Source organism: Microtus pennsylvanicus, chromosome 2 (genome assembly GCF_037038515.1).
Source record: "Microtus pennsylvanicus isolate mMicPen1 chromosome 2, mMicPen1.hap1, whole genome shotgun sequence".
Taxonomy (NCBI): domain Eukaryota; kingdom Metazoa; phylum Chordata; class Mammalia; order Rodentia; family Cricetidae; genus Microtus; species Microtus pennsylvanicus.
Window position 1 is genome coordinate 50098803 of NC_134580.1, and position 22952 is coordinate 50121754.

The window sequence follows — 22952 nt, forward strand, 5'->3', positions numbered from 1 at the left end:
TTTTGTGGAGTGCGTTAGAGGGTAGGCTGTGGGTATTTATTGATTATGTCTTATTTCAAAATTTGGGTCTAAAAAGTCCAGAGAAGTACACAGGAGGGTGATGGTACCAATATTTTCATACATATGGGCAATGGCTGAGTAAACTACTTCTCCATGCAGGGTTTTGGGGAATGTCTGTATTCGTGCTCTAGCAATGAACAGAGCGATTTCAAGAAGTGTTAACCAGGTATTGTGAGGTCAGAAAGGTTCAGAAGGTGTGTTAAGAGTGACAGATATGCTAACTTAGTCCAGTTGTGGTTTGTGTTCAATATTTATAGACTCCTGGAAGGCGAAAGGTTTTGGCTCTTACCATAGTTCATCCGAGAACAAATAAGAACCACCTGTATCTCTTCCTTTTTTTTCTTCAGATCTCCTAGGATTGAAGCCGGCTCCCAATAACGGGACCCATGGAAGTTTGAATCACTTACTGCGGACAAATACCTTTAGGCCAACCATCCCAGAGGAAGTTACTAGACCCAATTACCCAGGAATCATGTACCTCCAGTCTGACTTTGACCTGGGCTGCAACTGTGATGATAAGGTAGAGCCAAAGGTAGAAATGATCTTTGTGCTTTACCATGGAGATGTTTGTTTGGTATATAAAGCATTGTCTAGGGTAGCTTTCTGTGATAATAGCATTGACTACTGCCCCTGCTGTCTGGAATGGAGCCAGTGACTGGTTACGATGGAGGGATGAAAGTTTTAATTTCATTCTTTTAAATTTAAATACTATTAAAAGCTGAATATGGCTCACGGCTACCATCTCAGACAACACAGGTCTGGAGGTTGCCCAGGTGAGGTGCAGGTCCACTCTTGGAATGCTTCAGCTAGCGCTGGCGAGGGACAAGGACAGCTCTCTTGCTCTGCTCTTATAACCTGTGGTCCAGCCCTTCCACCTGCCACAGGTGACTAAGGGATAGCATGGTATCTCTCCCAGGATCAAGCCACCATATGGGGAGGGGGCTGGGCCAGATTTCCCACACTCATTCTCAGAGCCGCCTTCCTACCTTTGCTCTTGATAAGAATCTGAGAGGCTGAGGAGTGAAGGGGAGGCAAGGCTCAGAAGCTGGAGGTGTGAGGCTGCCAAAATTAATCAAATCAATAGGAACCAACTTACCAAGAGGATCACAAATAGACATTTTGAGGACTCCTTCCTTCCTTCCTTCCTTCCTTCCTTCCTTCCTTCCTTCCTTCCTTCCTTCCTTCCCATTCTCTCTCTCTCTCTCTCTCTCTCTCTCTCTCTCTTTTGTTTCTTTCTATCAAGGCTTCTCCAATGCAGCATTAATTGGGACCCTGAAAGTCATGTTTAATTCTCATACTTGACTCTGTACTTTTACTTTGCTTATATATAGCTCTTAAATAGTAGGCGAAGTATCTTAACACATCTCAAAATAACCTATGGTATAGTTTTGCACATTGGAAATTTTTATGTGGCTGCTGTTGTAGGCTCTGAAGCCTGTGATTGTCTGATGCGTCATTATTTCTGGGCTACATTCATGTGTATTTGCATCTGAACCTTTAGCTCACTTACTTTTCAGGTTAATTAGTTACATTTGATATATAAATAGATCACACTGTTTTTGTCAAGTTTCCTCTCTAAGAGCATTTGGTAATGTTCAAATATCAGGTTTACAGTTACTCAGAGGACATCATTGTAAATGGGGTTTTATGGTGAGTGCTCGAGGGTCTCGGGGATCCATGTCAGGTGCAATGTTGAGCAGCCATCTTTCAGGGTGGTTCCGTCCTTCTCCAGAAGTGTGGAGTCATTACTGTTTGGATTTGACAAAAGCCATTTTATATATCGGTTTGGTGGCTTATTTTAGTGCAGACAGGAAGGAATCTGAGACCCAAGGCACTACTGTGCCTGCTTAACATGTATGTGCTCCAGTTACTGCCTGGGAAGCTACCATGATTGCACACAGCATGAAGGGAAAGAAACTAAGCCACGGGGAGGTTAACAAAGGTGCTCACAGACACAGGGGGGCAAGCTCGGGATGCAAACGGGAGTTAAAGCAGCAGCTGTCCAGGAGGATTTGACCACAGTGACAGACACGGAGTTGAGCAAGGCGCTGAATTGGAAGAAGGGGAAGGGAGAAAGAAAGAACCCCTCTGACGTGCCTTCTTTTCTCCTTTTCTGGTTTTCACATGGGAAGAACAAACTGGAAGAGCTCAATAAACGGCTCCACACCAAAGGGTCTACAGAAGGTAAGGGCGGCTTCAAAAACCAACAAAATAAGTTTAATGTCTAGTTTTTACAAATGGAAGACTGGAGCTGGAGAGACGGCTCGCTGCTCTTTCCAGAGGACCGTGCTTGCCACAGCGCACAGAACTGTGCCCTAGACATCAGCCCTTCTGCTTTTATCAAGTGGCGTCACTTCTACCCCCAGCTCAGCAGTGCAAGGGAGACTCGTGATGCCGATGGTGTTGAGTCTGTTCATCCCACTGGGGTGCTGGCCCGCAAGTCGCACGGCTGCAGGTTAGGACAGAAAATAATTAGGAACAATAAGACAATCTATCAGGCAAATCCTTCCTTTGGATTTATTTTGTTTGTTTGTTTTGAGACAGGGTCTTACAATGTGGCTCTGGCTGTCCTGGAGCTAACTATGTAGACCAGGCTGGCCTCCAATTTACAAAGACCTGCCTGCCTCTGCCTCCCAAGTGTGGGGAGTAAAGGCATGCGCCACCATATCTAGCTCTTCCTCTTGACTTTGAAGTTCTGGAAAATTAGAAGCTAGAGTAGGAGCTTTTTTGAAGCTTTCTTGCAGCAGATGGGATGCTTTTCTGAGACAATTGGGGGCTGGGTTGAGGAAGCAGAACAGCATGGTAGCCCTACATCGAGTGCTAACAGCGCACACAGATTCTCCCGGAGCCGTCCCTCCAGCCATCAATTTCCATGTGGTCTTGTTTATCTATTGCGTATGGTTTCCCTTCTGAATAAGCAGAGGTCGAGGAAGGCAGCAGCAGGTTTTATTTACTTGCCTTACTTCCTTTCTATAAAACATCTTCATCTTCCTTTTCTGCCTCCCCACCCTCCCCCTTTGCCCTTTGATCAGCAAACACGCAGGCTTTCTGGCGTGTAATTGGATAACACAGAAACACAGGCAGGACTTTGCCGGTGGAGGCTTTGCTTTTCCTCCACAACTCTACAAATGACTCCAGAATTTGGCGCCTAAATTTTAGTACTGCAGTGCCATGATAAAGGAATGACAGAAACAACAAAAATGCAAGTTGCCAGGGGGATGGGGTAGGGAGTATCATGATTTCCAAATGGTTAATTACCGAAGAAGCAGTGCCAAGATGCTCTTTACAAAAGCCTGCTGGTTGGTTCCTTCCGATGGCTTTCCATGGACTCTCGTCCTTGCGCTGATGGAAACTCCACCTATTCTTGGTCCTAAACCATTTCCACCTGACTGACAATGTCTGCCTCTAGTCTGTTGCTGAGATGGCATTGTGTTCACGTGACACAATCACTCCCTTAATCCAGCACTTCCTACAAGCATGTAAGAGGCCTTGGGGCTGGTGAACTTGGGACTTCCAGGGCTAGAAGGAGCTGTGGTCGGTGAGGTTACTTCTATGCAGCTTTGCACAGAGTTGATCCTAAGTGTCTTACATGTGTCAGTGATAAGTGTTGTCTATCTGTCTGTCTGTCTATCTATCTATCTATCTATCTATCTATCTATCTATCTATCTATCTATCATACAGCACATGGCAACCACAGCCTCCCCTTCCTGCACTCCTCTCAGTCCCTCCCCCACCTTTCTTCCCAGATTCACCACCCCTCCATTTCCCTTGAGAATAGAACAGGACTCCCAGTGTTATCAACCAAACAGGGCCTAACAAGATTAGGCCCAAACCCTCTTATCAAGTCTGGAAGAGGCAACCTAGCAGGAGGACAAAGGTCCCAAGAAAAGGCAAAAGAATCAGAGACACCCCTATTCTCACTGTTAGGAGTCCCACAAGAACACCAAGCTACATAATCATACCATATTTGCAGACGACCTAACAGGGAACTGTGTGAAGTCTGTGGGATCAAGCCATATGTTCTCTTCAGTGTTGTTGGGCTCTTATCTGGGTGGACTCTGGTTTGTCTTAAAGAATGGCATCACTGACAGTCTTTAGCTCTTGGTTTCCAAAGAACAGCAGAAACTCCTAGGGGAAAATCACAACAGCGGGATCAGTTAGTGACCTTTGCGTCACTGCGGAGGATTCCTGTCAGCTCCAATTTGAGGCAGGAAAGAGTTATTTCGGCTCATGGTTTCAGTCTACTGTGAAGGAAAAGACATAACGGTATAGCTCGGTCCATGGTAGTGGTTGGAGCATGTGCAGACAGGAAGTGCTGAGCGAGGCATTGAACCAGGGTCCTGGCTATCACCTTCAAAGGCCTGTTCCTAGTAACATACTTCTGCCAGCCAGAGCAGATTCCTTATCCTCCCAATACACCACCACGTGCTGGGGAAAGTATTCAAATGCCAGCCTGTGGGGACATTTCAGGCTCAATTCATGGCAGTAGCATATACACCTTTGGTCTGTTGATGGCCTACGGGAAACAACCTTTAAGGATATGAGAGACCTAAAATAAAACCAGCTGTCTACCCTGTGAAAACCACTTCTTTGGCTAGATTCTGTACTTTGTGTAAATCTCTGTGGTCCCTCTTCTATGTCCCTTGAGTTCCATCTCCATCACCCTATTAGCTCTGTCTTATTTGTTTCTCTACAGCACTAAGGGGGCATCTTCGAGTCTGTCTTATGTATCACACATTCAGGCTCCCATTCAAAATATCCAATGTCTGCTATAGCAGAACCTTATGAATACAAATCACATGTGTGTATGTGTGTGCATGCAAGTGTGTGTATGTATGTGTGAGTGTGTATGCACGCTCATGCCTGCATATGTATTGTATTCAGAGTAACTATTTTGACTTTCTGATTTCAGAGATGTATTGAGCCTTATAAAGCAGTTTATAAATCTAATATTCTATGTACAAATGTAAAATAGTCCTGGTTCTGCTTATTGGTTTAAAGTAGAGATGCAGATGGCTGATATTTTATGGAAAAGTCATGTATAAGACTGCAGCATCTCCGTCTTGCTGTTGTAATGTCATACACTATGAAATAAGTCAGACGTCTATGGAGAGCACATGTGAAAGCTGCCAATGCCAGTTGTGAAACAGCTGGAGTCTATTTGAGGGCAGAAAGTCTCAGATTAGTCTTAGGTGCTGGTTTGCTGTTAATGTGTAGATTTCTAGGCAATCAAAGCCTTTGTAAAATAAAGAGGAAGCAAACTGTCGTCTTCGTGACCGTGACCGGTTTGCTGAAGTCAGACTCTTTCTAGGTAGGTGGTAAATTCTGAGTCTGGGTTGCATAATGGCCATTGTTTTCTGGTCACAAATAGTGGCAGGTTTGCTGTGCAATGAGAACTCATTTCCTTGTAATACTGAGTCAGCGGAGGAAGGAATGGATTTCAGGGAAAATGTTGACTCTCTTTACAGGCAATCCTGGCATTATAGCCAGAAGAGAAAGAACTACAACCAGCAATTATTGCCATAGTCTCTCCTCCATTGCTAGAAAACCCTTTGCATTTTCTTAAGCAAGGACACGTTATCACCTTTGTATGAAAAGGAACTCGAATCATTTTAATGCCTATGTATGTCTAGAACTTCACACACCATATGAAGTTAATTTATATATATATATATATATATATATATATATATATATATATATATATATATATAAAATGACTTAGTAGTTATTGCTTAATGGGTAGAAGAATTTTGACTATTGTTCAGCGATCTCTGGGACCATTTCAAATCCTGAAATACTTCCTGTTCAGTTGTGTTGTTAAAGAAGGAAGGTGGCATTCTTGTTTCCACAGTATGGGCGTGTATGTGCACGTGTTATAGAAAGCATTTGGAAAGTAACTAGCGCCACAATCGCTTGTGATTTATCGTAGGACTCAAGGTCTTGATGATAGGCGCTCCATTTAAATAACTCATATCCACCAGTGTACTTCTGTTGAAGTTCAGTTTGGACCCTTTACTGACCAGCTAGAGCTATAACCATGGCTGCCCTGGGTGAGGACTGAACTTGGCACTTTCTAGTCTCTGCTTCTCAGTGATGCAACAGTTTTGAGCAATACGGGGCATTGGGAAGTCAAGGGTTGAGAGCAAGAGAGAGCTGAGCTGAGATTCGACACAGCCCTGTGCTGTCTTCTGAGAACGCTCTTAGGAGATCGATCATCAGGAGCCACCGTCTCAGGCTACATTGGTTGCTGATCTCAGGCTACAGTGGTTGCTGGCCTGCTGACAGATGTGAACACTTGTTCTCACTGCAGAGTCCTAATGCCACCTTGGCAGTCGCAGCTCAGGCAGAGTTTGTGCTTAGGAAGAGTTGCTCCTTCATTCTAATAGAATAATGCAGCAGACAACACCTGACTGGAGATTACCCAAAAGACTAGGGGGACGAAGTCTAACAAGCTGGAAGTGAGGGCCTAGAGTTTGCATGGGCCATACACCTGAATTATCGTGTGTAAATTTACATCATCACTAGAGGTGACCTAGATGAGCTTGGTCTATCTCAAAATTCTATTAGGCAGGTCGCATGTAGACACCCAGATATATATTTTTTAATTCGTTTGTCAACTGGTTACTAAGTACACGTGTGATTGTTATTATGGGAGACAGGCTTTATAACACAGATTTAGCCCCTGTCTTCAGAAAGTGATTGTTCTGTTGCAAGATTTAGCAAGCAGATGAATTACAACAGAGTGTTTCTTGTTTGTGTTTTTTTGTTGTTGTTGTTGTTGTTGTTTTTCGACACAGGGATTCTCTGTAGCCCTGGCTATCCCAGAAGTCACTCTGTGGACCAGGCTGGCCTCGAACTCACAAAGATGCCTGCCTCTGTCTCCCAAGTGCTGGGATTAAAGAGTGTGCCACCACCCTCCAGCTTACAAAAGAATGCTTTAATGATGGGGTTGAAAAGCAGAACCTGTGACTAGAAGCGTGGAATCTGTTCCCTTGGAGGCTGAAATGGCCGTGAAGGACAATAGGTGCTTGGAAGGCAAAGAAGGAGGAAGGACAGAGGAAAAGGAAAGGCTTTTTTTTTTTTGTAGAGATTTTGTGGTAAATTTTAAGCATATGTTACTGTGGGAGTGAATGTTTAAGAAAGCAGAAAGGGAGAAGGGTTTTCATGTGGCTCCAAGTCCGTCTGCTGGAGCCTGAATCAGGAAGCAGAGGCGGGCGAAGAAACACAAACTCCAGCCTGCATGACTAAACTTTGGAAGACAAAAAGAGTGAATTCTGGGGAAGTCCACACCACTTAAAAAGAATCGTCTCACGATCCTTTGCCAAATGTGGTATCGGGACGGGAGCGCTGGCATAGGCTAAAATGCCGGGGCTGCTACTGTAAACAGGGAACTTGGGTGTGGAAGGAAGGCAGTGCCTTGAACTCTGCAGTAGGAACTCAGCCCGGGGAAGACTCGGACTACACTAGATCCACATCAGGGCATCCCAAGAGGCTTGGCTCTAGGGAGGTGGCTCATTTGTAAAGTGCCTGCAGTAGAAGAAACATGAGGACCTATGTTTGGATGCCTGGGAGCCATGTAGAAAAGCCAGGCCTGGCATGCTTCTGTAACCCCGGCACTGGGGAGGAGGAGACAGCACATCTCTAGACCTTCTTACCCAGTCTAGTTATTCAATGAGCTCCAGGTTCTGTGAGAGACTCTATCTCAAAGCACAAGGGGTGTGTGTGTGTGTGGAGAGAGAGAGAGAGAGAGAGAGAGAGAGAGAGAGAGAGAGAGAGAGAGAGAGAAATAGACAACTAATATCAACTCCTGGCCTTCATGTGCACATAATCATTAGCATGCACGTATGTTATACATATGTGTGCACAAACACACAGTATGAATTATGGGAAAGAAGCTGGTTAAAGGGTGCTAACGTGCTGTTGGACAGGAAGAAGTACTTCGAAAGTTCTATGACATAGTAAGGCAGCTATAGTAGGCCACATTCACTTAACTGTCTATTTCAGTATTATTCATAGAGAAAAATTTCAGTGTCCTGACATAAAGAAATCACACGTATTTAAGCTGATTACTCTTCCTATTCAATTAATCTGACCATTACAAGTTTTTGCTAGAATCAGGTCTCATAAATACACACAACAATCATGCTCATTAAAAGTTTCTAAAAATTTTCAGAATCAAATCTTCAAAATGTCAATACCCTACATAGATTAAAAATCAAAGTAGATAAAATTAAAAATGAAACCTGGAGACTATTCTGCAGACAAAGAGCTCAGGGGCTGACCTTGCGACAGATATTTTAACGTGTGAAGACTGAGAGTCAAGTCCGTTTTTTGGTTTGAGTAGGAGCATTTTGTTAAAGAGAAATGCAGTGTGCGTTGAAGAGAGACACAATGTGTGGTTCTCCTGAGATGTCCAAGGCTAACTGCTGGGCCATTCTGGGACCTGTGATTCGCGGTCAATGGCAAAGTCAAACCTAAATCTTGATTCCGAACCTCAAAATGTATTTTTTCTTGCAAAGATGATTTCTCTTCTTCCTTGCATGAATAATTATGCTACAAAAAGAGTTAGCTAGATTTTTGGAGATCCGGATGGGAATTTTGGTTGGATTTTTGGGAGGTTGTTGATGTCATTGTACTTTTTTCTTTTTCTCATAAGTTCGATGGGAATTGACAAAAAAGCAAATGGGATGATGATATGTTTGTCTTTTGGCTGTGTTCAAAAAGCAGCAGCTGTGTCAATAGCTCGAAGCTGTGGGATTGATTTCTGAAGCAAACCCAATCTCTGTGTGTTGAGCTCAAGGGAGGGTAGAGATGGAGAGGCCTCTTGGGGAGGCTCCTCAGGCTGCCCTGCCAATCTTGCATCTCATCTTCCCGTTTCCTCAAGTCTCTTGCATTTTTTTTTTCCATTTTAAACTTTGGGGCTGTATTGTTTATCAGGCACTGTTGGTTGTTAACCGTAATGCAAGGGCAACAGAAGTGAAACTGTGAGTAGGTCACCCTGGTTTGAATATCATGGCAGCTTATGCCTGTTTGTAATATGTCTCATCTGCATTACCTCACCCTGTGTGTGTACCAGAGACAGTGCAGTCTGTGCTACATGTTGGTTATAGACAGCAGGATTGTCACTGGACTGTGAGCTTCTTGAGGGTAAGAGCTCTAAGCCTTTGTTAGGTATCTCCGCTCTCCAGGCCAAGCCCTGGTACAAAGAAAGAGCTTAGTAAATGTTCAAGGAAGGGATGTGCAAGGAACTGAGGGATAGGATTGGAGCTGGGGAGATAGCTCAATTAGCAATATATCTGCCACAAGTAACATAAAAGTTGGTATCCCTATCACACATGGAAAAAGTGAACATGGCAGTACATGCATGTAATTGAAGACCTGGGGCAGCAGAGACAGGTTGATCTTTAGGGCTCACTGGTCAGCTATTCTAGTTAAATCAGTGAGTTCTAGATTTAGTGAGAGACCCTGTACTAAAACCAAGCTGGGGATAAACAGGGATATTTGGTGTTGACCTCCATATGCGTGATCAAACACACACCCATAGCATGAATGCACACACACACACACACATACACACACATACACACACACACAGATACACACACATTCATTCACAGCATGAATGCACACACATACACACATCCATCATGAATGCATACTCTAAGTGACAGGAATGATGAGAAGAAAGGAAATCATATGCATCATATAGAATTGTTTATAACAGTTACAAGTGGGATGCTGGGAGCAAACCAACCTCTGGGGAAAGAAGTTATTCTTGAAAATGCCAAGAAATGAGGAGGTCTGGAGGAAGGAAGAGCTGAAGACTGTAGTTCATCTCAACTGTTGTTTGGTACTCTAAGGAGGGGTGCCACAGGTGGACAGAGGAGGGAGCAGGCTTCAGCTTGAGTCCTGAGGAATAGGCTAGTGTCTTAGTCTCTCTTCCATTGCTGTGAAGAGACACTAGTGTAAAGGAAACATTTAATGCTAATGTGTCGGGAAGTGTGGCAGCTGGCGTGACAGGTGTGTGCTGGAGAAATAGTTGAGAGCTTCATCCTGATCCATAGGTATATGGGGAGAGAGAGAGAGAGAGAGAGAACCTGAGCCTTGAGCCTGGGCCTTCTGAAACCTCAAAATCCACCACTCCCACCCCACCCCCACCCCCAGTCACAGACTTTCTCCAACAAGGCCACTACTCCCAATCCTTCTAATCCTTTCAAGTAGTTCCACTCCCTGGTGACTAAGCATTCAAATATATGAGCTTATGGAGGCCATTCTTATTCAAACCCGCTCCCTTGGTAAGCGTTAAAACTTAACCGATAGAGAACAGCTTCTCAAAGAATTCTGATACTTCTGCTTCCAGCTGCAACCAGGAAATTCAGAGGCAGCCAAAATGAAAACAAGAAAAACCTTAATGGAAATTTTGAACTTAGAAAAGGTTTGGTCTGAGTTTGAAAAGAAGATCTGGGTCCGTTTATGGCCCCCAAGTACTATTGCTGGATTTGCTGGATTTTAATTTGTTTATTAGATTTTTATTTATTTAATATCACTATGGTACATTCTGATTCTTCGGGGCGGGCCCCCAAGCTTGGCAGCTTAGGTGAGGCTTCTCCATTTATTTCAAAGCTCAGGAAGCCAGACTTCCCTGAAGTTGCTTACGTTGGGATAGCATTGGCCACTCTGCCGCAAATCAGCAATTCTACTTGGGAGGGTTTCGCCAAGTGTTGTCTGAACATTTTTTCTTTTCTCTAGTACTTGCATAGAAGGGTAGCAATTTAATTAAAGCAACATGTATACATAATATTTAGTGAGTGCTTGCCAGATTTTCTTTTATAAAAATTACAGTAAAAGCGGGTTTCATTCTAAATCACTTAGGAATTGTGAGTTTTGTTACTAGGCTCTGACCTCTAAGTATGTGGGTATACAGGGACCCTAGTTTTCATAAATTTATGAGAGTTTAGTCTTTCCCAAGTGGACAAGTTAAGCTCCAGGCTTCTCCATGGGTTGGAATACTGAATTCTTATCTTTTACCTCAAAGAGTAAATAAGGCTTCATGACCATCTTCCTTATAGGAGCCCAACTCCGTTTTCAGGGATTTTAAGAGAGGGAGTTCTTTGGTAATAGATGGGCTTCTTCTATATTTGAGGGACCCTTTTGAATGCCTGCTTCTGTTATCTATACATGTTCCTTTAAGTTCAAGACAACAACAGGGCTGCTAACTATTCTCTCTTTATGCTGGAATAATGTACATTTCTGTTGCAGTTGGCAAATAATGGGAAGAAAGAGCCTTGCTCTTAATGGAGTCCTTGACTAACCCCATAAACCTCTTCAGGGGTCAAATCATTTAATGACATAAAATCCAATCCTATTGGCTCCCCATCTCTGACTCATCGCAGAATTTACAGTATGTTTCCTTCTATACAGACCTTTAAATCTGACAGTTTCAAAAAGCTTCTTCCTAGATATAGCATTTATATTGTCGTTTTGACCCTTGGTAAGGTGATCAGATAAACCACAGAAGTGTTAGGAACACTAACTTGATTAATAAGTTACCTGGTAAACTGTAGACTGTGGGCATTGTGACTCTCTTCTGTTATTTCATAGTTGGAATAAAGTTGACTATGTGTTGAATACAGCTTTTTTTTTCCTTCTTTCTTTCTTTCTCAGAGAGACATCTCCTGTATGGACGACCTGCAGTGCTTTACCGGACTAGATACGATATCTTATACCACACGGATTTTGAAAGTGGCTATAGTGAAATATTCTTGATGCCTCTCTGGATGTCATATACCATTTCTAAGCAGGTTATTGAGAAAATTGGGCCTTTTACTCTTTATTTGGTATAGTGAGTGTTTTTGATGATGAATAGATTTGGCCTTCATTGTTTTTCTGATTGAAGAAACCTTCTGTTGCATCTACTGTGATATTATTTGTTTCTTTTCGTGTATGCATGCATGTGTGTTCAAGTGTGCCATGGTGTGCCCATGGAGGGGAAAGGGCAGCTAATAGAGTTGGTTCTCTCCATCCACTCTGTGGGTCCTGTGATTGAACTCAAGCGTCAGCCTTGGAGGAAACACTTTTACCTGCTTTGTTGCAATACATTTTTAAAATTAGTCTTCATTCACTGTTCTGTCTGACTAATATGTAAGCGTTGAAAGAAATATAATAATGTTTTTAGATTCTTTTTTCCCATGTTACATTTTGCCCAATAGTTACAGAAGCCATCAAGGTTTGTTCTTTTTTATTGTTCTTTTTCTCTTTTTTTTTCTTTTGGTATAGTGGAAATTATAGCTTGTTTTAATAGATGTTAATTTTTAGGGCAGTTCTCCGTTAGCAATCAGATTTAGTGAGAAGTAGCAAGTCCCCAGATATAACCATGCTCAGCCCGACCTTGCTGTCAACGTTTTCTTTGTATTTTATCTTACGTTTTAAAAGTTGCCAAGAATTTAAAAGATTTGATTTCCTTATTTTAGTTTCTGTGTGAGTGTTTTTGCCTGCATGCACGTATGTGCACTTTATGTCTCAGAAATCAGAAGGCATAGGATCCCTTGGAACTGGATTTATGTATGGTTGTGACTCACCATGTAGGTGATGGGACCAGAATTTAAGTCCTCTGGCAATAGCACCAAGTGTTCTAAACTGCTGAGTGATCTCTCTATACCCTGTTTGTATTTTAATAAAAAACGTTTTTAATTGGAGTTTGAGCTTCATATGGATGTGATGCAAAGCCATAGATCAGCAATTAGAACAGCTTATTTTATAGTTGAAATTCACATCTATTAGATATATCAAGTATATATACTTAGAAGTATATTTTTAACTTGTAAATGTAAATAACAAGATTATTACTTCCCCAACAATCTTGTTAATTTCCACTATGTGTGCATACATGCAAGTAGATACAGAGAGAGAGTGAGAGACAGACAGACAGACACACAGATAGACACAGAGAGAGAGACAGAAAGATAGGTATGTATGCTTTTAAAAGAAGATATATATATATATATATGTGTGTGTGTGTGTGTATGCATATGTATTTGTATGTGTGTGTATGTGTGTTTCATCATGGATGCCATCCAACTCATTTTTTTGGAGATAGGGGCTCACAATAGTGTGGTGCTTACCAAGTCGGCTAGGCTGGGTGACTGACAAACAGCTAGGCTCAGCTTGTCTGCTTCCTCAGCACTGGGCTCGCGCCTGTGCTCCGCTGTGCCTGACTTGTTACTTGGGTTCTGAGGATCCAACTCAGGTTCTCATAGGCTTGCAAACCAAGTGCTTTACTGATTGAGCTGTCTTCCCAGCACTTGTCTATTATTTTAAAGAGCATTTGCTTGGCTTTTGTTGCTTGGCTTTTGAGGCAGAGTCTTGGTATATAAGCCCAGCTAATCTGGAACTTGCTATACAGACCTGGCTGGCCATGATTTTATGAGCAGTTTTCTTGACTCTGCCACTTGAAGGGTGGGGTTTTACTTGTGTACTGCCAGGCCTAGCTAGGGGTTTTAGTTCTTCAGTGACCTTTGCAGCTGTGGAATTAACATTTTATAAATTGTTCGACTTCAGACTTTGATAAGAAAGATTCTACTGCAGACAACCAAGAGATTGAGAATTATAGGCTTATTGTATTTTTTTTAAAGAATGACTTTTTAAAGGGACTTATAATATCAGATTATGAACTATGAGAAGCTTGCAAGTTTGGGTTTGAGCTGTTCATAAGAGAAACTCTAGCTTTGCCCACGCTGTTTGGTCTCATCTCTGTAAAGCATTAATCCATGAGTGTCTCTGACTCCCCATGCAGGCCGAGGTCTCCAGCATCCCGGAGCATCTGACCAACTGTGTTCGCCCTGACGTTCGTGTGTCTCCAGGATTCAGTCAGAACTGTTTGGCCTATAAAAATGATAAACAAATGTCATATGGATTCCTTTTTCCTCCCTGTAAGTTGCGGCGTTAAGTTCTGGTCACTGTGTGTGTGTGCGTGCACTCACATGTGCGCGCGTGTGTGCAGTCAGGTTGGGATGTATAATCCAGAGTTTGAAGCTCACTAGTTAGGATTTCAGTGGTCCAGGGTTTCTTCAGGGGGAAGCATTTGGGAGGCTGTGAAATTCTCCCAAAATTGAGCTTGAAAATGACCAGCTTATAAACATCCTGCTCTTCTGGAAAAATCGAAAGTATAGGGGAAATGTGTTCTCCTTCACACTGTGAAAGTGGCATGTGGAAGAAATAGTAAGTCATGAGGACATTAATTCTTTCATTCGACAGTTCCATATTTTTATAGGATGTGTTTTTGTCATTTTTATCCCCCATTGCCCTCTGTCACCCTGCCTCCTGCTTGGAGCTACCTTCTCCCTAAGTCTCCCTCCCATTTCCACGCCCCCTTTTTGTGTGTGGCCCATTGAGTTTAATAAGAGTCATTTGCCTGAGCGTGGGTGGGAGGCTATTTAGTGGCACAGTCCTGCAGAGGTGATTTCCTAAAAACAATTACATCATATTATCTTAATGACATTTTTAAAGAGTCTAAGTCACAGTAATGGGATCAGAGAACTATAGACTCAAGAACTCCGTAGGAAGAAAAGGGCTGTAAATACTTTCAGAGAGTGTGGAGGGCGGTGAAGCGACCGGTGGGCGTGAAGTCGGAAGTGTCTAATAGAGGAGATAAGTGGATATAAAAGTTCATGTCTGCTGGCTTAAAGCTGTTTGGGTTGGTCTAAAGACTGCTTTTCTGTTGATGTCAGCCTTGGTAAGCAATGTATTCTGTTTGCTCTCCTGATGTTTAGATCTGAGCTCTTCCCCAGAAGCTAAATATGATGCATTCCTTGTAACCAACATGGTTCCAATGTATCCCGCTTTCAAGCGTAAGTATATTTACCTAATAAACTATTACTTAGAAAATAAATATTTTAAATTTACCCTTTACTTCCCCCCCCTTCCATACTGGTTTTAATAATACCTTGCAATGGTTCATCTTTTATGCCCTTTGAAGACCTTTTATATAAACTCCCTCCAGTTGACCTGTGTGGGAGGGAAGCTGGCCAGTGATCTAGTCCTTTCTTATAATTCAGAAATTGACAGCATAGAAAGTGACCCAGGCCATGAGCCGAAGAGCTGAACTAAGCCATGTTCTAACCTGCAGTCTTTTCTGTTTTTATGAATCTTACTGAACTTTAGAGGTCACTTGCACCCTTCCCAACATCTGTATTTATGTAGTGAGCATGTCTGCAAAGGCCGTGAACACCCTTTTCCTTTAGGGTGCTAATGTTGTTCTGAATGTTGACCCTAAAACCCAGGAGAAGATTATGAATATTCTTGTTTATCAGACTAGAAATCAAATGATTTTATGCAAGTTATTATTTTAGCTTCTTTGACTATATAGTTTGTTCACAAGACGTATTTGTGAATGATAGTGATTCTGTGAACTGAATAAGCACTGTATACTCTGGCCCGCAAAGCCAACTGTTGGTTCCTAGAGTGTGAGCATTGGTTATGCCATTTTTTTTTTAGTAGTGTGTACTGAACTCAGAACCTCATACACATTAGACACACCCCCAACCACAAAGCTATCTCCTTCAACTCATATCCTCTTTGGAGATGGTATCCCATGCAGTCCATGCTGCGTTTGAACTAACTGTGAAGCTGAGGATGATCTCCTTCTTTTCTTCCCTCCTGGATGCTGGACACAATCATTCGCTATCACACGTAGTCTATACAGTGCTGAGAGTGAAGCCCGAAGTTGGTGTATGCTAGAAAAACACTGCCAACTGAGCCCATTCCCTAGTCCTAGAGCTTCAGAAATCCTTTTGTCTGACCTCTAAAGATTTACGTGCCCAATGGCTAAAATACTTCCTCTTCTGCTAACACTGTAACTCTCTCTATCTGGCATGCTCTGCCCCTACGACGTTGCCTGAGATATATGAACCCATTCAGCTTTCAGATCTTTGCTTCTTTGCCTCTGCTGGGAACTTCCCCTGACCTACTGCGCGAGGCTTACTGCCTCCCTGGCATTGTCAGCTTCCTCTTATCTTTCCTTTCACAAGTTTTAGTGAAAAACAAAGATAAAACTGGAGAACAGGTTTTGATGGTCACAGCTGCTCTTGGCTCCTGACATTGCACTTAAAGAAAGCCTCCTACAGAGAGTTTGTCTGAAACAAGTGTTTTTGTGCACAAAGGACTGACTGATCTGTGTCTTCGTACAGGTATCTGGACTTATTTCCAAAGGGTTTTGGTGAAGAAATATGCCTCAGAAAGGAATGGAGTCAATGTAATAAGTGGACCAGTTTTTGACTACAATTATGATGGCTTACGTGACACTGAGGATGAAATCAAACAGTAAGCTTCTCTTTTCTGTTCTGTGTGAGATGCCTGAATTCTAAGGCGTCCTTCAAGGTTATTCCTATGCTAGAGAAGAGTTCATGCCCTTAAATATTTTGTCTTTGAATCTCATTATTAAGATCTTTAGTGGTCTTCGATCTTTGATTAAGTGTGGCTTTAGTAGCTAGAATAAAATTTTGATTTTTGTGATGGAAAAGGATATCAATATTTTTGAAATTATCATTTATTCCTCAGGGACTCTTCAGTAACCAAATTGTGATTTTAATTGATTTTTATGATTTCTGGAGAGTTCTGTAATCTTTTCTATCTTCTGAGTCAGTATGGCTTATTAAAAAGTTGAATAAAGACCTTGGTTGAATCCAATTATCTCTCTCCTATTGGTACTATTGGATATAAAAAGGTAAGGTAAACACTGTGCTTATAAGAATATGTAGTCTAGTCCATTTATACATGCACAAATAGTCAGAAATCAGCACAGAGTGTATAAATAAAGTAGATACTTAGCAAACAAAATACTATTTTGAAATACAGATAATTAATAGTATAGACATTAACTTCCTTTTCAGCAATTGAAAAGAGAAATTTCATTTTAATTACATATATTTATTGCTGGTCATTTTGATAGTTTTAAACAAAATTAAGTTCACTCAATTTCAAGATTTAGAAAATTATTAGTATTATAGCGTCAAGCTGGGTGAGGGATTTAAATGTGTACACTTTGCTCTACTGGAGAAATCCCATTTAATAGCATGAGGTTCCTCTCCCACTCTTGATGTTAGTGCTTCCTTTGTACCAAGTTTAGGCTTTCAGTGTAGGCTATAAGTGCTGTTGATTCCTCTACATCCAGTGTCTTGGGATTCTGGACCATTTTCTGTACCTATGAAAGTCATCTTTCTGAAACACAAATCTAATATTGGCACTTTGTATCTGCCAGACCTCCAATGGAGTAATGCAGCCTAAACCACAGTCCCTCAGTGCTGGATCCCAACTCTCAGAAACCATCACAATTGGTCTTTTATAGACTTTTCCAGCTCCTTGCTCTACGTCATTATTCTAGTCACCGTTGATTGCCTCCAACTCTTCAATGCAGCCAGTTTATTTTCTTAGAATACCTTTCTGTTTCCACCAGGTAGAGACAGGGAAACAATTTCAGGCAGAGAGAACATCATGTTTATTTAACGTAGGCTAGTAGGGTGTTGTCATGGGTAAGCAAGTTTTAAGAGAACATTCTGATGTGTCTTGTAATTTTACTGACTTTCCTGGTTCAGGTATGTGGAAGGCAGCTCTATTCCTGTCCCAACTCACTACTATAGCATCATCACCAGCTGCCTGGACTTCACTCAGCCCGCAGACAAGTGTGATGGTCCCCTCTCTGTGTCCTCTTTCATCCTTCCTCACCGGCCCGACAACGACGAAAGTTGCAATGTGAGTTCAGAGGCAGAGTCCTTCAGGCTGAGCTCTCAGGCTAATTTGTACCCCCACTATTGAACCAGAATGAAGCACATGGATCATCCAGCCAGATGGAAAGGGGGAATGGCTCAAGTAGAACTATACTGCATATATACGGACCTGGTATTCCATAATAATAATTTTGTATTGTTTTCTTAGTGTGTGTGTGTATATGTGTGTGCATGTGCATATGTGTATATATGTAACACAGTTCTATTTGTTTTCTATGTTGAACTTTTTTTCTTCACTAAAGGGATACACCAAAAGGGAAAATAGTGACATTTTGATAATAGTAGAGATAGAATAAGAGTTCGAAAATATTTACCATATCAATATTTTCTTTTGTGGATGCTTAGAAACATCCATAATAAAAGTTTTTGAAACACATGCACACATGCACTTATTAGTCAGGTTAGTGTTTGTTGCTAGCTATGGGAAAACACAACAGCTGTCTCACAGCACACAGGACTCCTATATTGTTTATTTTCACATGGAGAGAGCTAGGAAGCAGAACGATATAACGAAAAGGCTCTTAGCAGAGGCTGGAGAGATGTCTCAGTGGTTATGAGCACTGGCTGCTCTTCCAGAGGACCAGATTTCAATTCCCAGCGCCGATATAATGGCTCATAACCACCTGGACCTCCAATCACAGGATTCCAGTGCCTTCTTCTGGCCTCTATGGATACACCAGGCATATACCTGTTGCTCAGACATCCAAGCAAAGAAATTACCCATACTCATAAAATAAATAAGATATATTAAATTTACAAAAAGCAACAGCCATCAGCAGGAAGGCAGACCAGGCTGTGTGTACAGATTTAAGACTCAGGGACAAGTCATATATTCTCTTCATATATGTTTATTGTGTTGGAAACTCTTTGCTGCAGGTTTGATTCTAGAAGTAATAGCCCATATGCTTTAATTTCACCAATAGAAGGAACAGGGATAGACTCTCTAGAATGGGATTGTTAGTCAATAAATTACACTCAAATTCCTAAATTGTGTAAAGTGTTTTAGGAGAAAAAAATACTGTTAGCCACAGCCATAAACTTCTAGGCAGCCTACCACATAGTGCTGAAAATAAAACAGGAGCAGAAATACCTACACTAAGAAGTTAAAGGCCAGCTGGGTGTAAGTGGTGCATGCCTTTAATCCCAACACTTGGAAGGCAGAGGCAGGAATATCTCTGTGAGTTTGAGGTCTACAAAAGTTCCAGGACAGCTGTTACACGAGAAACCCTGTCTCAGAAAAAAGTAAAAATAAAATAAAATGCCATAACAATTGGTCCAATGAAGATCATCATCTTCATGCTTCTTGGACAGTGTGGCTCCTGGACAAAGGCTTCAATTATGTATGAAGAATTCAGGCCCTGACTGTTCAAAGCAAAATAAAGACTTTAAAAAATAATAGAAATGTGAACTATGGTATAAGCAGCTAGTTACATTTTTTTTAAATATCGAATTTGATGAGAGATAATATTTTACACTTGATAGTAGCCAAAAGGCTAAGAAGCGATGGGTGATGTTTATAAAAATTGCCTGTTATCAAAAATTTAAAATTGTAGTGGTCATTGCATTAACACTGGTTGTAATAGCTGTCGAAGTTGTTCCCATTTGCCAAGTGTGTGTTATGGTCCAAGTATTGTGTAGGTCCTCTTCATATATTGTTCTTGTCATCTAGTCACCCTGGAAGGTCTCTCTTTCTTCCTCCTGCCTGTGTGTTGATTTCTAAGGAACTTACAGTTACTAAAAGATGATGGTGAGCTGGTAGGATAGGGAACTTTAAATTCCAAAGATAATTAGCAGTTATCTGCAGAGAACTTGGTGAGTTTTTCTTATTGTGCAATTAGATAAACAAGAAAAAGTCTTTCATCAGAAGGGCAACATTTTAGGTTTTGCTCTAAGGAGTTTAGGCTGGTGGAGGTTGAACACGGTGTTCAAAAGGTATTGGCAGGATTCATAAGAATGAGGTCACAGAACTGGACCTGGGGTGTGGGCTTAGACACTTAAAGAGAGGCTGGAAGGCAGAAGTACTGTAGCCAGAGGATTTCTGGGGCCCCATGTGTGGTTGGGAAGGGGGAAGAAGAGGGGAAATGAGAAGTGACAGATCCCTGCCATCAGCTCATCAGCTCGATGTTTCGGTCTCAGTTGTTCATAGCGGAACATAATTCCTCTTGGAACATCGTTGTACTTCCCTCGAGAAAGCCTCAGTTCTCCTGAAAACCCATGGGGAGGTAAAACCAAACGCATATAAAATGAAATTCAAAATTGCTCCGAAATTAAAAGACTGAGTACATGTCACACAGACATTTATATATACGGTAGGCTGTTTACAGTATATCTTGGTTCTTTGGGAATCCTCCAATCACTGCAGGATGGCGATGGGAGAGTTTGGATCCCAGCTTGGTCACTTCTACATTCCGTGGGCATTGCAGACAGGTGGTGCTGAGACATACATGAATATACACTCATACACATGAACGTAAAAAATAATAAATCGAACTTTAAAAAGAATGACTATCAATAGTGCAGAAATTAATCATGATTGTTTGTGATTGCATTAATATTCTGTTATTTTTTTAATTTGTTTTTTTTTCATTTTTCCTATCTCCTTGAATTCTTACCATTCTAGCTGGCCGTGATTTTTGAATTAGGAAAAACTCTTTCAAGCCTGTTCACACACCCACAGAACTCCATTTTGAAAGGAAACATTGGACTCACTGACCATTGAGAAATCCAACAAAAGAGCAAAATATGAAAATTCTCCCAAAATATAACCTCATGCTTACCCTGAGGGGGTCTTGACCCATCAGGAGACCTCCTACTTTGTTAATTATACGGTGATGCTGAGGATTGGTCAGTAGCCTTGCGGGTAGGGCTAAATTTAGGTTCGACTTTATTGGGAGTTGCAGAAATCTTGGTTAGCTTAGGCGGGGGGCAGGTTATGAAAGGTCCGAATCCTAGCTTCTGCCTGCAAAGCCATTTCTACACGTTGCCTGGAATGGCCAGGCATTGGTTTCCTGAACCAACAAGCTCACGGTACATTTTTAGACTTGGCCTGAGCTACCGTTACCCTTGGTCCAGGTCTGTGTGGGTTGAAGCTTTCTGAGAAAACCTTTGCAGGTCCCTGGGCCTCGGTTGCTGGTTCACTGAGATTGCCAGTGGTCAAGAGTTAGGCGAGGGCATGCCTGAACATTCTTGGCCCTGGGCTGTGCAGCACCCTGTAGACTTCTCTAAAGACTCTTGCTGGACATTTCAGACCCGAGGTATGAGGTAGTGGTATAATTTGTGAAGTCCTTCCTGCCCCTGGCTACTAACGAAGAGTAATAGCTTAATTCAGGTTAATTCATAGGACACTCACGTGATCTTATTACGCCCCTTCACAATGTTCCCTCCAAATTGAAATATTTTTAAGAAGCCAGGGTCTCTTTATCTGAAGCATCTTTAAGTTTTAAGTTAGACATTGAATACGTTTCTCTGTCATTTAGCATGGTTTTAGCCTGGAGTTTTGCCAATGAGGTTATTACGTGAGGAGCTAAGGCAGAAGGAGACCCCCTTCCCTTCTTTGGTGGTGTTACTATTGACTCCTTTTCCTTCTTCCTCTGCCTTTGAATTTTCTCTACCTCCCAGCGAGCTGGTGAAGACAGCATTAGTGGCCACGTGAATCAATGAAGCTGAGGCGGGGGGTTGGGGAGTGAGTGTTCAGTAGCTTTACCAAGTCACTCAAGCAAGGAAACAGTGGAGCCGCCATTTCCAACTCAGAATTTTTGGGCCCCAAAGTGCCAGATACATCAACTGACCTGTTTAAAGCTGAACTCATTATCAGATAGTAACTCACTGCTGTTGGCTAGGCGGTTGATGAATCTGATGGGTCTTCTGAGCAGCCTTGGGATGCTCACTAGCTTCCTATGCTAGACACCAGCTCTTTGTTTATTTTGTGAGACAGAAGAGCATCCCAGGTTAGGTGTGTGGTGCTTTCAACCCTACCCTACGTTCAATGGCTGAGAAGAAAATCAAATGGTTGGATTCCGCACAATATTCCTAATGTTGTCTTGTGTTTTGAGAACCCAGTGAGAACTACACCTCTTCATGCCGCATTTCTCATTTGTCCGGCACAGCTTTTTACTGCCGAAAATGGAATTGTGGGGGCATTTCTGACAGGGATTCAGTAGAGACAGGAAGGTCAGGCCGGTACAACAAGCTTTGGGTCTGTGCGCAGAAGTGTGGAAAATGACCATTTAGATAATCTCTTCTAGGAAAAAAAAAAATCTGACTGCTTCATTTCCCTTGCAGAGCTCGGAGGATGAGTCCAAGTGGGTAGAGGATCTCATGAAGATGCACACAGCTCGGGTGCGAGACATTGAGCACCTCACTGGTTTGGACTTCTACCGGAAGACGAGCCGGAGCTATTCAGAAATTCTGGCCCTCAAGACATACCTGCATACATACGAGAGCGAGATTTAACTTTCTGGGCATGTGCAGTGTGTTCTCAGCAACTGGTGTATATTTTTATATTGTGTTTGTATTTATTAATTTGAAGCAGGACGTAAAAAAAAACACTTAGTATTTTAATCCTATACCAAATCTGACATAGTAAACCTGTTACTTTTCCTCTAATGCTTGAGTTAGACTGAGCTGTGTTCTGAGTAGAGAGCTTCTAGCGAACACTGCGGCTCATGATCCAAGCAGAAGCTTCCACATGGTGCTGCAGACCGAACATTGGCAGCGAGGAAATACTAATTTTCCAGTGCACAGTTACCACACATAGTCCTGTTCCGTATTGAGATACTGATTTTGTACAGCTACATTCATCTGCTGTTAACGCTGACCGAAGTATTTAAGCCTTATAGACCAATCTTAACGATAATAAATCACACGTTCAGATTTCCTGGTTCTGTCTGGCCTTTGTTTCGTTTGTGAACCTGCGGGCTTACTTCACGTGTTGGCATGCTCATGAGAAACACATTTCTTGCAGTGAGTCTTCCCATCTGCATCCTTGATAATTAACTGTATGATGGTATAGGCACGCACATATGGGGACTCACAAGGGCAGAGAAAAAAAAGTGAATTAGAACAGGGAAAAATTGTTTTGTAAGGCATTCCAGACTTTGGAAGAATAG

The 22952-nt window shown here is 42.0% G+C and overlaps 1 protein-coding gene across 8 annotated transcripts in view; it reads left to right on the forward strand.

Annotated features, from left to right (window-relative positions):
- Enpp2 (ectonucleotide pyrophosphatase/phosphodiesterase 2) overlaps positions 1–22716 on the forward strand; it is a 108267-nt gene extending 85551 nt beyond the window's left edge. For 3 of the 8 annotated variants that reach the window (XM_075961011.1, XM_075961010.1, XM_075961015.1), the window contains 8 exons: positions 408–580; positions 2193–2244; positions 11729–11865; positions 13857–13992; positions 14833–14910; positions 16249–16381; positions 17653–17809; positions 22126–22716. In XM_075961011.1, coding sequence (XP_075817126.1) covers positions 408–580; positions 2193–2244; positions 11729–11865; positions 13857–13992; positions 14833–14910; positions 16249–16381; positions 17653–17809; positions 22126–22296 — 1037 coding nt within the window. In that variant the 3' untranslated portion in view covers positions 22297–22716. Of the gene's footprint in view, positions 1–407; positions 593–2192; positions 2245–10424; positions 10500–11728; positions 11866–13856; positions 13993–14832; positions 14911–16248; positions 16382–17652; positions 17810–22125 lie in introns of all 8 variants that reach the window. The other 5 variants (XM_075961012.1, XM_075961009.1, XM_075961013.1 and 2 more) reach the window with 3 other exon arrangements.
- Positions 22717–22952: the final 236 nt, after the last annotated feature.